Source organism: Electrona antarctica, assembly GCF_951216825.1.
Source record: "Electrona antarctica genome assembly, chromosome: 8".
In the NCBI taxonomy this organism is placed as follows: domain Eukaryota; kingdom Metazoa; phylum Chordata; class Actinopteri; order Myctophiformes; family Myctophidae; genus Electrona; species Electrona antarctica.
In genome coordinates, this window is record NC_136789.1 from 56,844,354 (window position 1) to 56,859,637 (window position 15,284).

General features: G+C 45.0%; 1 protein-coding gene across 1 annotated transcript in view; it reads left to right on the forward strand.

Moving 5' to 3' along the window:
• Positions 1 to 12,509, forward strand: part of rars1 (arginyl-tRNA synthetase 1) — a 36,947-nt gene extending 24,438 nt beyond the window's left edge. Inside the window, exons 12-15 of the mRNA XM_079508500.1 lie at positions 2,532 to 2,637; positions 6,939 to 7,111; positions 7,511 to 7,758; positions 12,062 to 12,509. Coding sequence (XP_079364626.1) covers positions 2,532 to 2,637; positions 6,939 to 7,111; positions 7,511 to 7,758; positions 12,062 to 12,171 — 637 coding nt within the window. The 3' untranslated portion in view covers positions 12,172 to 12,509. The remainder of the gene's footprint in view (positions 1 to 2,531; positions 2,638 to 6,938; positions 7,112 to 7,510; positions 7,759 to 12,061) is intronic.
• Positions 12,510 to 15,284: the final 2,775 nt, after the last annotated feature.

Below are 15,284 nucleotides of genomic sequence, written 5' to 3' on the forward strand. Positions count from 1 at the left end.
AGTGACTCTTTTTGATGCAGACACAGTCATGGCGGCAAGACTAACTGTTCAGGAGAGGAGAAAAAATTATATATTTTTTTCATCCAAAATTAGTTATAGCACAGGCAGACTCTTCACATACTAGATCATGTCTGAAATAAATGTCAGAGCTGAAATCGACATGTAAATATGAAATAAATGCTTAAACATGTAAGTGTAATAAAAGTGCCTGTTTTCTCAACTCGCTGTTTTCTATAAGCCATATCTCCAAAACTGGTGGGTCAAACTGAACAACCAATGTCATTTTGAAGCTATGATTCCCTGCTTTCACATGACATGGAAAAAAAAAAAAAAAGAATCAATGACTTTGCCTCGGTCAGAAACGGTCACATATGACGATAGAAGATGCATGTTGCAGGACTCCTTCAGGAACATGGTATTGTGTCTTGTGTGTGATCATCTGCCCCCTGCGAGAGCTCAGCTATTCATGTCTGAGTGTGTTTATAAGGATTGATGTACGACACAAAGCGCTAATGTCTCATTAAGAATGAAACTCACTCACTCACTCACTCCGAGTCCAGTCCCCGGCGACACACATGCATCCACGTTACCCTCAAGTCCTAACTATTACTAGAAGCATCCTTTTTAACACCATAGATTTCACTGTGTAGTTTATGAATTGAACACATTGATAAAGTTCTCTGCTGCGTTTTCCAATTGCTGCGGATGACAGCGCAGTGCGTGTGAAGGCAAACCGCAGCAAATTAAATCTGCAGGAATCCCAACTTCTCCGCCTGTTCGCATCGAGTCTACCGAAGTATTGGGTGTGAATGCGAGCGACCTGAACCCCTTCTCCGAAAAACATTAGACGATCTACAGCAGCATGTAGAATGGCTCTTTTCTGCAAATGTTCCCTCCAGAATGGTGATGCTAGCGGATACGTGCTTAATCACACTAATAAGCACGTATCCAGCTTAATCAGACTAATACAAAAGTGATTTTAAAGGTATGTGTGTGTGTGTGGAGTTGTTTAAATGAACGAACGGAAACAAAACCTATATCAACATAATAATCGTTAAAGGGGCATTCCACTCATTTTCAACATTTTACTATGTCATTAATATACCTTAGAGCTGTTGTGTGGAAATAATAAAAAAGTTCCCCCATTCTGTGTTTCATAGAACTAGAAGTCTGAAAAAAAATCATTAACATGGTGAAACACATCTTGATGATGTCATCAAGATGTGTTTCACCATGTTAATGATTTTTTTCATAATTACAGTTCTAGGAAATACAAAATGGGGGAACTTTTTTATTCAGCTCCAAGGTATATTAATGACAGTAAAATGTTTCCCCTTTAAGGAAATAAGGGGTAGCTGCATCCCTAGACCAGGCGTGTCTCTCTGCTTAAAGAGGTTTAAGTCTGTCTCTGTGGGGCTGTAGACGCCGTGTCTCTCTGCCTTAAAGAGGTTTAAGTCTGTCTTAGTGGGGCTGTAGACGCCTTGTCTCTCTGCCTTAAAGAGGTTTAAGTCTGTCTCTGTGGGGCTGTAGACGCCTTGTCTCTCTGCCTTAAAGAGGTTTAAGTCTGTCTCTGTGGGGCTGTAGACGCTGCCTTAAAGAGGTTTAAGTCTGTCTCTGTGGGGCTGTAGACGCCGCAATACCTGGAATCCTCAATAAATCTCCCCAGTGTCGCACTTCCCCTTCCACCCGGTGGGAGGTCATCCCTGTTGCTGTTGGCTCACCTCACAGGTGAGCCAGAGGCCAATAACTTAAAGGACCACTTCACCACTTTTCAACCTATCTTCATATAATAGGTCCTCACTAATAATCATAAAGAAATGGCACGATTTTTTTCTACTCCAGTCTGTGTCTCATAGGAGGGCTGTGGGCAGTTTAGAAACTGTCTTCCAGTGACATCATCATTAGGCAGATTTTTTTTAAACAAGATTCTTTTACAAAAATATTTAGATTTTCATTATCGTGAGAACGATGGCTTCCATTTTCGCATTGCAACTTTTCAGGACTAGAAAGCCTGCAGTTTCTATTAGCTTGTATTCCCCATCGATGATGTCACTGGAAGACTGTTTCTGAACTGCCCACAGCCCTCCTATGAGACACAGACAGAGTAGAAAAAAATTGCACCATTTTATCATGATTATTAGTGAGGACCTATTATATGAAGATAGGTTGAAAAGTGGTGAAGTGGTCCTTTAACACTCCGTTAAAGACTTAACAGCCACCTAACAGCCTTTGGAAGACCCCCCCCCTTCCCCGAGGTGCACCCCCACGCATCCTAAATGGCTCACAACTTGACGCGCCGTGGTGGGGCGGAGACGCTCCATTTTTCTTTACTTGGTAGAAGTTGCAATACCACAAAATAGAAATGCTCGGTTGTCCCAAAATCCTATATTCAAAATGTTTATACATTCTCATTTCTCATCAGTTATGGTGGTCCTTGAAATTCAATGAATAAATAAATGAACTTTGAGATTAACCGTTCCATTATAATTTTGCGTGCGTGTGCGTCTGCGTGTGTGTGTGTGTGTGTGCAGGAAGAAGTTTAAGACTCGGTCGGGTGACACGGTGAGGTTGAGGGACCTGCTGGATGAAGGCCTGAAGCGATCCATGGACAAACTGCAGGACAAAGAACGCGACAAGGTCAGTAGTGGGCAGATCTCAACCTTTCTCGTTTCAAGGACCCCTCAGTGTGACGAGCAGTAGACCACGGAGTGGACCCCCGTTTGAAAGCATTTTCGTATCCCCCGGGATCCCGATCTATACCGTCAAAAACAAAAATCCCCCAGTGTTCATTTAACCCATTTTCGGGCGGGAACCCCTTTTGGTGTTGGCATTATGTTATGCTTTAGCTATTGAAAAATAGCAGATCTACAAGCTCATAGCGCGCCACCGAGTGGCGCGCTACGAGCTTGTAGATCTGCTATTTTTGAAAAGTCGAAGAACGACGGACATAGAAACATAGCTTTTTTTCAGAAAACTGTCAGGATGTAGAAGACATTTTTAGAATCCGATCGCAGGTCAAAATGGGTTAACTACGAGCCCGGTACAAATAGAGACCGAAAGACCGGTTTTGAGTGAGAGACAGACATGTGTGCAGATAGACAGACAGACGGGGTTTGCAGACCGACAGGTGTGCAGACAGACAGACAGACAGACATACAGACAGGTGTACAGACAGACCTTAGACGGGGACATGATGAATTGGAGAGGTGTACAGACAGACCTTAGACGGGGACATGATGAATTGGAGAGGTGTACAGACAGACCTTAGACGGACATGATGAGTTGGAGTGGTGTACAGACAGACCTTAGACGGGGACATGATGAATTGGAGAGGTGTACAGACAGACCTTAGACGGGGACATGATGAATTGGAGAGGTGTACAGACAGACCTTAGACGGACATGATGAATTGGAGAGGTGTACAGACAGACCTTAGACGGGGACATGATGAATTGGAGAGGTGTACAGACAGACCTTAGACGGGGACATGATGAATTGGAGAGGTGTACAGACAGACCTTAGACGGGGACATGATGAATTGGAGAGGTGTACAGACAGACCTTAGACGGACATGATGAATTGGAGAGGTGTACGTGCACGGGGTTGGGAGTCACTGCGCTCTGCGTCGTACTTCACTACCACAGTTTACCATTTGCTGTCCTAAAAAACTTAGGGCATTTAATGTCCATGTCCTCACAAATGTGTTGTGGCTTTATTATTGAGATCCCGTTTCAGCTGTTGGCCATCGCGTCTCCCTCAGGGATTCTCAACCTCGTAACATTTCAAGGACCCCACATTTGATGCAGTTGCTGTTGGGCAGAAACCTTGTATCTCCACTGAATTGGAACAGTCCCTTTTGACATGTCTGTTTTGGACACGTACAGAGGAGGGATAGTGAGTATATCGCTAGAAGGATGCTGAGGTTGGAACTGCCAGGCGGGAGGCCTATAGACTTAGAGGAAGACCAAAGAGAAGATGTATGGATGTAAAAAAAGTGAAAGAGGACTTGAGGTCAGTTGGTGTGAGAGAAGAGGGAGGCAGAGGACAGGGTGAGATGGAGGCAGATGATTCGCTGTGCCGAGCCCTGAAGGGAAAAGAAGGAAGAAGAGTCCAAGCGCGTCTGCCACCCCTCTCTCTCCCTGTAGCCTGTTGATTGGCACGCGGTACAACATGTACAACAGGTGTTAGGACCCATGCCTGCAGCTCAGTCTGCAGTCCGCCCCATCGCTCACGGAGACCCAACAGGTGTTAGGACCCATGCCTGCAGCTCAGTCTGCAGTCCGCCCCATCGCTCACGGGGGGCCCAACAGGTGTTAGGACCCATGCCTGCAGCTCAGTCTGCAGTCCACCCCATCGCTCACGGAGACCCAAGTTTGACTTTGAAAACAGCAGTTTTGCGGACACACCGCTGTGCCCGTCAGCCAGTCAGAAAAATAAAAGGGAACAAATTCACTCCTGACACTGAATTTTCATTTCGTTTCACTTCATTAGTCAGACTGAAAGCCCTTCCCACGGCAGCAGTTTCTGGGACGGGGCGTTGCCAGTCTACGGCGATTGGTTCATACCAACCAATCAAAATAGTATAGGAAAGCAGATGACGTTGTTGTCGTCAATCATGTCACTATGGCTAACCCGGTTGCTAAACCTGTCGTTTCTGTAAAGAAACTATTTATCATAGGTGGATCTCATAGCCAGGAGGCCAAGCCAAGCGGCCAGCGGTCCCAGGGGAACGGCAGTAATGTTGCTTCTTGGAAGGCGTCGGATAAACGCCTGCCAATCCCGTTTACAACAGGCTTACTGTTTGATTGGCACAGGCTACTTAAAGCTGCTATAAGCAATACTATGTCAACATTTTACTGACTTTTTTGTATTCAGACAGCCAGCAATGGGTAGAACGCTCCCAAAATAAATGTAGTCTCTGTGACACATCTAGGGGCTGCAGATTTTACTAGAAGCTTTGTCATTGGTCGATTTGCCTGTCTACTTCCTGATTGGTTAGTCATTGCGACCGGGGTTTTTTCCGACCAATGACAACGCTTCTAGGAACATCTTTGAATGCAAGGATTGCGGCCCCTAGATATTTCACAGAGACTACATTTTGTTGGGAGCATCCTACCCATTGCTGGCTGACTGAATACCAACAAAAACAAAAGGTAATTAAAAATGTGACATTATTGCTCTTCAGGTGCTGGAAGAGGCCAATCCTTCACAGTCTCTGTTGCAGTGGGTGCATATGTGAATGGTTCTCTCTCACACACACACACACACACACACACACACACACACACACACACACACACACACACACACACACACACACACTCGGCGGTGTGGGTGGAGTTGTTGAGTACAGGGAAGGCCTCTGTGTCGTATTTGTTGAACGTCATCTTTCCTTGCTGTGTTAAAGTGGCGGTAGAGCTCATCTGTGCAGGGTGATTGTATTCTGTCCTTGTAGTTTATGGTTTATGTGCTGTGTGTGGTTTGGTTGTTTTGTGTTTGTTCTAGTGTTTTATGGCTCTGTGTCTGTCAGTTCATGTTCTGTACAGGACGGAAAATATTCATCGACTGCCTTTTTTGTTTTACTGACAAACGCAATAAAAACTAAGCCATGATGACTAAAACCATGGACTAATTTACTGTCAATTTCGTCAACAAATAAAAACTAAGACTAAAATGTTACGGAGTTTGTTTGGTTGAGCTCGGGAAAATTGCCGATCTACAAGCTCAGATCAGCCGACGCAGGGAAGCTGTAGGTACCTTCACTAAAAACACCGGGACAACGCTCCACACGTCCCAAACTCTTCTCCCTTCTGGCTCCAAAACTTTGGAATGCACTTCCCATTGCAATTGACTCATTCATACGTAGTCGTAGTCTGAAAACCCACCTCTTCAGACTCCATCTTAGCCCGCAGCACTTGCCGTAGTACTTGCCATTGCCCCCGACGACCTTACAGGCGCAAGCAAAAGGCTCAACTTATGTAACTTAGATAGCATTTTATGTAGACATAGCACTATATAGTGTATATGCATATTGCATAATTCATTATATAGATATTCCACTGTTTCTAATTGCCTAAATTGTTGTGATCTTGTAGATGGCTATTTTCAGCATGCAACCAAGTGTAAAGTCTGCCATGACAATTCCATCAAGGCCCACCAAAATGCGTTTCAGTCAACTGTAGATTGTCTGTAAGTGTCTGTAGTAGAGATAGCCTGCACCTTTCACCATAGCCTAGAGCCTAGAAGACTGTATGACCACGGTCATTAAATACCAACCACTTCTACATACATACCATCTCAGAGCTGGGCCATAGGTGCAGCCTATTGGTCTATTTATTTGGCAGCCTAGGGCTTACCCACAGACTGGTTGTTAGAGGGTTCCAACAACTTGGGTTCTCAACCTTTTTGGCTGGTGACTCCCCCCGGAAATGCTTTGGCTATGTCTCGCGACTCCCGCCCTGCCCCCCCCCCCCCCCCCCCCCCCCCCCCTCAATACAAATTGACGGCTACAATAACCTTCATACTAGAGAAAATACATTGTGAATAAATTCTGAAACCAGATAATCGTTAAGGTACTATGTAAACTCTTAACCCATTCTGGGCGGGAACCCCTTTTGGTGTTTTAACTAAGCATTATGTTATACTTTAGCTATTGAAAAATTGCAGATCTACAAGCTCATAGCGCGCCACCGAGTGGCGCGCTACGAGCTTGTAGGTCTGCTATTTTTGAAAAATCGTGAAAATGTGGCACATATCTTTGAATATATATTCTTTTTTTTTTTTAAATTCGACGTCAGGCCTAAATGGGTTTAATGTCCATGTTCCAGGCATTCATTATGTGCATAATTAATGCATCTATAATATTTGTGTCCTTGTATGCATCTCCTTTGTGTGGACATAAATACATGGTTAAAATGGGTGCGCGTGCGTGTGTCCAGGTGTTAACTCCCGAGGAGCTGACCAGGGCGCAGCGCTCCGTGGCGTTCGGTTGCATCAAGTACGCCGACCTGTCCCACAACCGCATCAACGACTACGTGTTCTCCTTCGACAAGATGCTGGACGACCGAGGAAACACGGCCGCCTACCTGCTGTACGCCCTGACGAGGATCAGGTGAGAACGCGCGCCCCGACACACACACACACACACGCACGCACACACACACCCCGACCGAGGAAACACGGCCGTGTACCTGCTGTACGCCCTGACGAGGATCAGGTGAGAGCGCGCGCACCGACACACGCACACGCGCACGCACACAGGGCCGGATCGAGGAAACACAGCCACGTATAATCTTTGAGTTTTTATTACACAATAGGCCTAGCTACTTACTTTGACCTTTTTGAATCCTGTACCTGAAAAAACACTAAGCATCTCACTTTTTGCCGTTGGGTTGCCAGATTGAAACATCGGTAATAAGTGGTCTAGGACTCTCCAAAATGGAGACATCGATACCCAAAATCTTGGCATCGTTCAGACACTCTGTAATTGTGCAATGTTTCTACCCTGTAGGTCCATCGCCCGCCTGGCCAACCTGGACGAAGCCACCCTGAAGAGGGCAGCAGAGAGCACAGATATCCTGCTGGACCACGACAAGGAGTGGAAGCTGGGCAAGTGCATCCTGCGCTTCCCCGAGATCCTCCACAAGATCCTCGATGACCTCCTGCTCCACACGCTCAGCGACTACCTGTACGAGCTGGCCACCACCTTCACCGAGTTCTACGACACCTGCTACTGCGTGGAGAAGGACCGACAGACCGGTAAGGAACCGCGCTTATTGTAGCCTAACGAGTTCTACGACACCTGCTACTGCGTGGAGAAGGACCAGCAGACCGGTAAGGAACCACGCTTATTGTAGCCTAACGAGTTCTACGACACCTGCTACTGCGTAGAGAAGGACCAGCAGACCGGTAAGGAACCACGCTTATTGTAGCCTAACGAGTTCTACGACACCTGCTACTGCGTGGAGAAGGACCAGCAGACCGGTAAGGAACCACGCTTATTGTAGCCTAACGAGTTCTACGACACCTGCTACTGCGTGGAGAAGGACCAGCAGACCGGTAAGGAACCACGCTTATTGTAGCCTAACGAGTTCTACGACACCTGCTACTGCGTAGAGAAGGACCAGCAGACCGGTAAGGAACCACGCTTATTTTAGCCTAACGAGTTCTACGACACCTGCTACTGCGTGGAGAAGGACCGACAGACCGCTAAGGAACCGCGCTTATTGTAGCCTAAGGAGTTCTACGACACCTGCTACTGCGTGGAGAAGGACCGACAGACCGGTAAGGAACCACGCTTATTGTAGCCTAACGAGTTCTACGACACCTGCTGCTGCGTGGAGAAGGACCGACAGACCGGTTAGGAACCACGCTTATTGTAGCCTAACGAGTTCTACGACACCTGCTGCTGCGTGGAGAAGGACCGACAGACCGGTTAGGAACCACGCTTATTGTAGCCTAACGAGTTCTAGTTCTGTTGATAAATGTCCATACATTTTCAAAATGTTTAAAAAAATAGCAGATGTACAAGTAGTAGGCCTATTTCCGCTATTTTGTAAAATCTTTTGGAAAAAAAATATATTAAATGTAAATGGTGCATTCATATAGCGCCTTTATCCAATGAGCTTTACATAGATGTGCATTACTTTCACTCATTCACACACACATTCACAGATGACCGTGCAAGGCACCAACCAGCACATCGGGAGCAATTTGGGGTTCAGCGTCTCGCTCAAGGACACTTCGACACTAACTCTGAGCCACTCTACCCCTGAGCCACCACCGCCGCTCGTCAAATGTGACCGTTAAATGTGTATATCTAAGTTATGTGTCATATCTGCCCTGTGCAATTTGTGATTGCAAAGCCTAGAAGGCAAACAGAAATACAAATAATTTACGTTCCAATGTTCAATGCAAAACAAACCCCACACAATTTAAATCGTTAATCACAGTTCTTCATCATCATCATCATCATAACCTTTATTTAAGCTCGGAGTACAATTGAGGGGCAGGCCCTCATTTTCAATGTAGCCGAAATACAATCACAAAATCAACAATATACATTAAATACAGCAATATCAAATATATATATTGGAAAACAGAAAGTGTTACTAAACACTAAAATAACTATAATGGATAGATGAGAATTAATTAACCGTTACATTGTTGAACAAAAGTGCTAGAAATCATTTCCCTGAATTGACCTATAGGGAAGGCAGTGATCTGATTTTTAAGGACTTCTGGAGTTCGTTCCAATCAAATGGAGCACTGACAGAGAAGGCTGCTTTACCTAGCTCTGAGAGAGCAAAAGGAACCTTGAGGTTACAATTTAGTAGAATTTACCCATTTAGGCCTGACCTCGAAATTAAAAAAAAATCTTCTAAATCCTCCAGTTTTCTGAAATAAATATTTTCACGATTTTTCAAAAATAGCAGACCTACAAGCTCATAGCGCGCCACTCGGTGGCGCGCTATGAGCTTGTAGATCTGCTATTTTTTAGTAGCTAAATTATAACATAATGTTTAAAACACCAAAAGGGGTTCCCGCCCAAAATGGGTTAACCAGGTTTGTAACAATATAGTAATTGCATCGATGAATCGCATACGAGTTCCAACAATCCAACTACAAACAATATGTAAACGCAACTACTACGTACGGCATTAGGAGTTAGGAATGTAAACCAAGACGCGCGCGCGCGCGCGCGCGCGCGCGCGCGCCCGCCCGCAAGTGGAGGTGACCCCAGAGGCTGATGGGTTCCCAGATTGCTTCTAGTGTGTCGTGTTATCATTTTTCAATGCAAAGCATTTACTGTATCAAGACTGACATCTGATTGGTTGAAACAGCTTTCTAGCCGTGCTTAAACCACGATATAGGAACACCTAATCAAAACAAAGACATCAGCTGTGCTGCTCTCCCAGATCGCAGCCGAATGTGTTGCTAGGCTAGCTAGTTTCTTGGGACATTTGGGGTCGTAGTGGCTACATCTGTCATTAAAAAAAAATAAGATTTTCTTTTAGCGAACCTGAGCCCGATTCTTAAAAAAAAAAAAAAAAAAAAATGCTTCTAAATCCTAAAAGTTTCAGAGAAACCTGTTTCTATGTCAGTGGTGCTCAACCTTTTTCATGTCGAGGACCACCAGAATTATCTGTATTTGGCCGCTGACCCCCATCTGAAAATATGTTGTTCCAGGGACACCCCTAGAAACAAAGGTTTGAGTTCAAAGCGTTTCCTGTGAAGATTTGCGCCACATTTTCACGATTTTTCTAAAATAGCAGATCTACAAGCTCGTAGCGTGGCACGCGGTGCCACGCTATGAGCTTTTAGATCTGCTATTTTTCAATGGCTAAAGCTAATGCTTAAAACACCAAAAGGGGGTGCGGGCGGCTGGCGTAGCTGTCTGGGCACCTTGGCTGGTAATCCAGTCTGGCAATGTGCCGCGGGTTCGACTCCCGATCCCGACGGCCCTCGCTGCGTGTCACCCCCCCCCCCCCCCCCCCCCCCCCCCCCCCCCCATCTCTCTCCCCATTTCCTGTCAGCCTACCTTCATCTATCCCTCTATCAATAAAAAAGTAAAAAAAGGCGAAAGCCAAAAAAAAATCTATATCTTAAAACACCAAAAGTGGTTTCCGTCCTGAATGGGTTAATAAGGGTAACTGTTGTATAATTGCAATATTACACTCAGGGTGTTGTTTATCGTCATTTAGGCCTGACGTCAACATTTAAAAAATTCTGACAGTTTTCTGAAATACCTCGTTTCTGTATCAGTGGTGCTCAATATTTCATGTCAAGGGCCCCAAAAATGATATGTAATTGGCCAGCCGACCCCCATCTGAAAATATGTTGTACCAGGGACCTCCCCAGAAGCAAAGATTTGAGTTAAAATGTTCACTCTGTAATAATATATATTCAAAGATTTGAGGCACATTTTCACGATTTTTCAAAGATAGCCACCTACAAGTGCTATTTTTCAATGGCTAAAGTATAACATAATGCTTTAAAACACCAAAAGGGGATCCCGCCCTAAAATGGTTTAATGACTATAAAGAACACCCTCTCGTCTAATATTGCTTATATATAACTTGTGAATAGTAGTAATATTTGACCAGGAGTATTTATACTTTGACTCAAGTATTTTGTCCACCCCTGACTAACATGGAGTTGAATGGTCTTAGGAGGGGGGGCGTGTCTGATCAAATTAATATCAAATATATAAATATTCAAAGTTCTGGGGCTTCACACAAAGGCCCGTGTTAGGTTTATCTACAGTTAAATTACTCGCTAATTTTATCATCCATCAATTAACTCACACCCACCCCTCTTAACGAGCCGTGTGTCCGCGTTGCTCGTTAACGACATCATTTCTATTGGCTTTCTCTTGCCGTGATGTCGATGGGGGCTGGAGGAGGCGGGGCCTTAAGGTCATTGGTTTAATGGGGTTTAATGGCCTGTTGTTATTGGCTGTTGGTGTGTGATGGAATGCCATTTACAGTGCGCCGTGTGTGTGTGTGTGTGTGCGTGTGCGTGTGCGCGTGCGTGTGCGTGTGCGTGGTCAGCAATGGAGCCACTCTGCCACAAATAAACATCTTTCATACCAGAAGAACCGCGTTCATTAAAGGGCCACTTCACCCCTTTTGCAACCAGATCTTATTTAAATGATGTTTGGGAGACAAGAAACACTTTCCTGGGGTTTTCATGTGGGTAAATGTGTTTTTAGATATTTTAGTATTTCAAAGTGTCCATGGACTCCATGATGTCATGGACACTGGGCTCACTTACTTCCTTACATGTTGTCTCAGTAAGACAGCTCCCCCCCCCCCCCCTATCCACAAGGAGGAGCAGTGCACCAAAGCATTATGGGAATTGCAGTCCAGGAAGGAAGTGAGCCCAGTGTCCATGACATCATGGAGTCCATGGACACTTTGAAAACACATATTACCCACATAAAAACCCCAGGAAAGTGTTTCTTGTCTCCCAAACATCATTAAAATAAGATCTGCCGAAGTGGCCCTTTAAATGCAACACACAACAGAAACATTATCTCTGTCTCTCTCTCTCTCTCTAGGTGAGGTCATCAAGGTGAACATGTGGAGGATGCTGCTGTGCGAGGCCACAGCAGCGGTCATGGCCAAAGGCTTCCACATCCTGGGCATCAACCCCGTGCACAGGATGTGATGTCGCATCATGACGTCACTCACGGCGTGGTTGACTCCTCGCCCGGGGAGGGCCCGCCTCTCGTCGTCTCAGCCCCCGCCGCAGTTGATGGACGATGTCGATCCCACGTGACGGACACATCGACGTCAAACGTGTGTTTGAATGCCCAGCGCTCGAGCGGACGGACGATGTCGATCATATACATGACAAAGAAATAAAAGTCATTTTTGTTTGAATGCCCAGCCTGGGAGGTGTAGAAGGTCGTTTTCATTTGGCTTCGTTCAAAGTCTCGGCATCAGGTTCTGAACAAAGCAAAAATACACTCTTAACCCCTTCTGGAGCGGGAACCCCTTTTGGTGTTAGCATTATGTTATGCTTTAGCTATTGAAAAATAGCAGATCTACATGCTCGTAGCGCGCCACCGAGTGGCGCGCTACGAGCATGTAGGTCTGCTATTTTTGAAGAATCGTGAAAATGCGGCACAAATCTTTGAATATATATTCTTTCAGAAGACTTATTTTTTTTATTTCGACGTCCAGCCTAAATTCTTTCACTGCCGAAGACTTGATATCGCGTCTTTGATCACTTTATATGAGTTGTTCTCAACCAGTGGTCCGGGGACCACCAGTGGTCCTTGAGAGGGTTCCATGTGGTCCGGGGACCACCAGTGGTCCTTGAGAGGGTTCCATGTGGTCCCCCAGCTAAATGATGGAGAGATGCTAACCAAATGGGCCCTTAAAGGGGCATTCCACTCATTTTCAACATTTTACTATGTCATTAATATAGCTTAGAGCTGTGTGGAAATAATAAAAAAGTCCCCCCCATTCTGTGTTTCCTAGAACTGGAGGTCTGGAAAAAAATGTTTTTTTTCATAATTACAGTTCTAGGAAAAACAGAATGGGGGGGACTTTTTTATTATTTCCACACAACAGCTCTAAGCTATATTAATGACATAGTAAAATGTTGAAAATGAGTGGAATTCTCCTTTAAGATCTTTAACTCTTGAGAGCGTAAAATGAATAGGGTCCATTTGGTTTCATTTTACGCTCTCAAGAGTTAAATTATTGTTACACATCTGCATTGCTTCATTTACAAGAAGTCCTACTCAATTCAACGTGTGGCTGTTATCTCTCCTAATGGTACCAACATCAATACAGAATGGAATTGTGGACACAATCTTGTCCAACGACGACAAAATATTTGTTGGTTTTGGATCTGAGAGGCTAAATGTCATCAAATGGTGGTTCCGTGGCTCAAATACCCAATACATAATGGGCCTTGATATGGAAAGGGTTGAAAACCACTGCTTTATATCAATATGAAACCGTTTAGCTGAAAACCAACGTTTAGCCCTGTCCCGGTTGCTCGGCAACACCTTGCATACCCCGCAGCACCAGGAAACATCCCATAGAGTCCCATGTAAAATTAGATCTGCTTTGGCTGTTATCTCGGGGGGGAACGGCGCTGTGTTGATCATCCATCCGATGTTCGGAACTGATTTGTGACTTTTCACCACATCGCGATTGAAATATTAACGTTTTTGGCGAAAGATAAACATTGTGAACTAATGCTAACATTAGCCGTTTCGTCTTCGCTCAGTATGCGAGGCCGGGAAACGAGATCAGTAGTAATCTAGTCATTTCCGTCGGCAGAAGCTAACTACCTCCAATGGCCACAACGCAGCAATGCAATGCATTTATATAGCGCCTTTATCCAAGGCGCTTTACAATGATTGTGCATTACATTCAGCCATTCACATCCACACACCGATGGTGGAGGAAACCATGCCAGGCACCAACCTGCACATCGAGAGCAATTAGGGGAAGTGTCTTGTAAGGATGTCCGTGAACCTTTGGGAGTTTGAACAATCGCTCGTTATGGTTGGCCCTCTAATCTTAATTAATGGGCTCGAATACACTCGAAAATATATCTAGGGGAGAATGCGATATGCATAATAAGAGTTAAAGAGTACTATGTTCATGTTGTGTTTACAATAATTTGAAAGTCCTGCATGACATTGACATGACAGCAGGAGATGAGACAAAGTGGAGTGAGAGGAAGGCAGCAGCCGCGTTGGGACCCCCGGCCGGAAAAGAAGAAAAAGCGTAGTCCCGCTAAATATTTGTTTACATTTACCCAAACAGTTGCTGTGATTGAGCAGGCGTGCACGATAGAGCGGTTGTTTATTTGTGTGTGGAGTTGAAATCCAAATGGGAAGCACGCACATACATACGAAACGGTGTTGTCGGGTGCTGAACAAAAACACATACATACAGAAGAAGGCAGGATGTCCGCACACCGCCTGGTATGCTCCCAAATACTTTATTAAGGGAATGAGAATCAACGTTTCGACCCTTCTGGGTCTTCATCAGGAATGGAGGTATTTAAATTCCGCTCATGTTGCAGCCCTCTATTGGAGGTTCAGAGCCCGAAGGTTATTTTGTTTTAATGTAATTGTAAAGGAATGGTTTGGACGTCCGCTCGAAAATCCCTGCCGAATTTGGAATCCTAAAAACGATCAAAGGTCCCGGGTTCGATTCCCGACCAGAACATCTCTCAAACCCGAAGTCTTACCAAGAGGCCTATCTCACAGCCCGCTTTCCACGCCCACTTCCGGTAAATAGTGGTGTCTTTAACATTAGCATTTACACGTTTTTTTCTCTGGAGAATCTAAGTACATTTTCTAATGTAAAAATGTGACAGACCAATATTATGAAGCAAACAAGATGGTAAATCAGGTCGAACAGATAGAACAAACCTTACCTTGAGAAAACAAAAGTTGTAGACTTCTTAAATTACCTCTGTTAACATGTAGCGTCTATGGAGTGACGTCATGCTATCACCACTAACCCCGAAAGGGGGCGTATTAAGGGGGGCGGGGAAATTCTGTGAGATAGGCTTAGTGTGATGAATCTTTCTAATATCATTAGTGACAAACCAATCAGTGTCGTATAATTCAGAATGGCATATACAGCCATGTAGTAATATTTCCTTTTGTTAAATACTTGAACTGTAGTGATATTTAATATTTTAACTGTCGGCAGCCACGGGCGAGTGTTAACCGACCAGGCATGTCTTAACCGGCAACGGATGTCGGGAGCCACGGGTGAGTCTTGACCAGCCACGCATGTGTC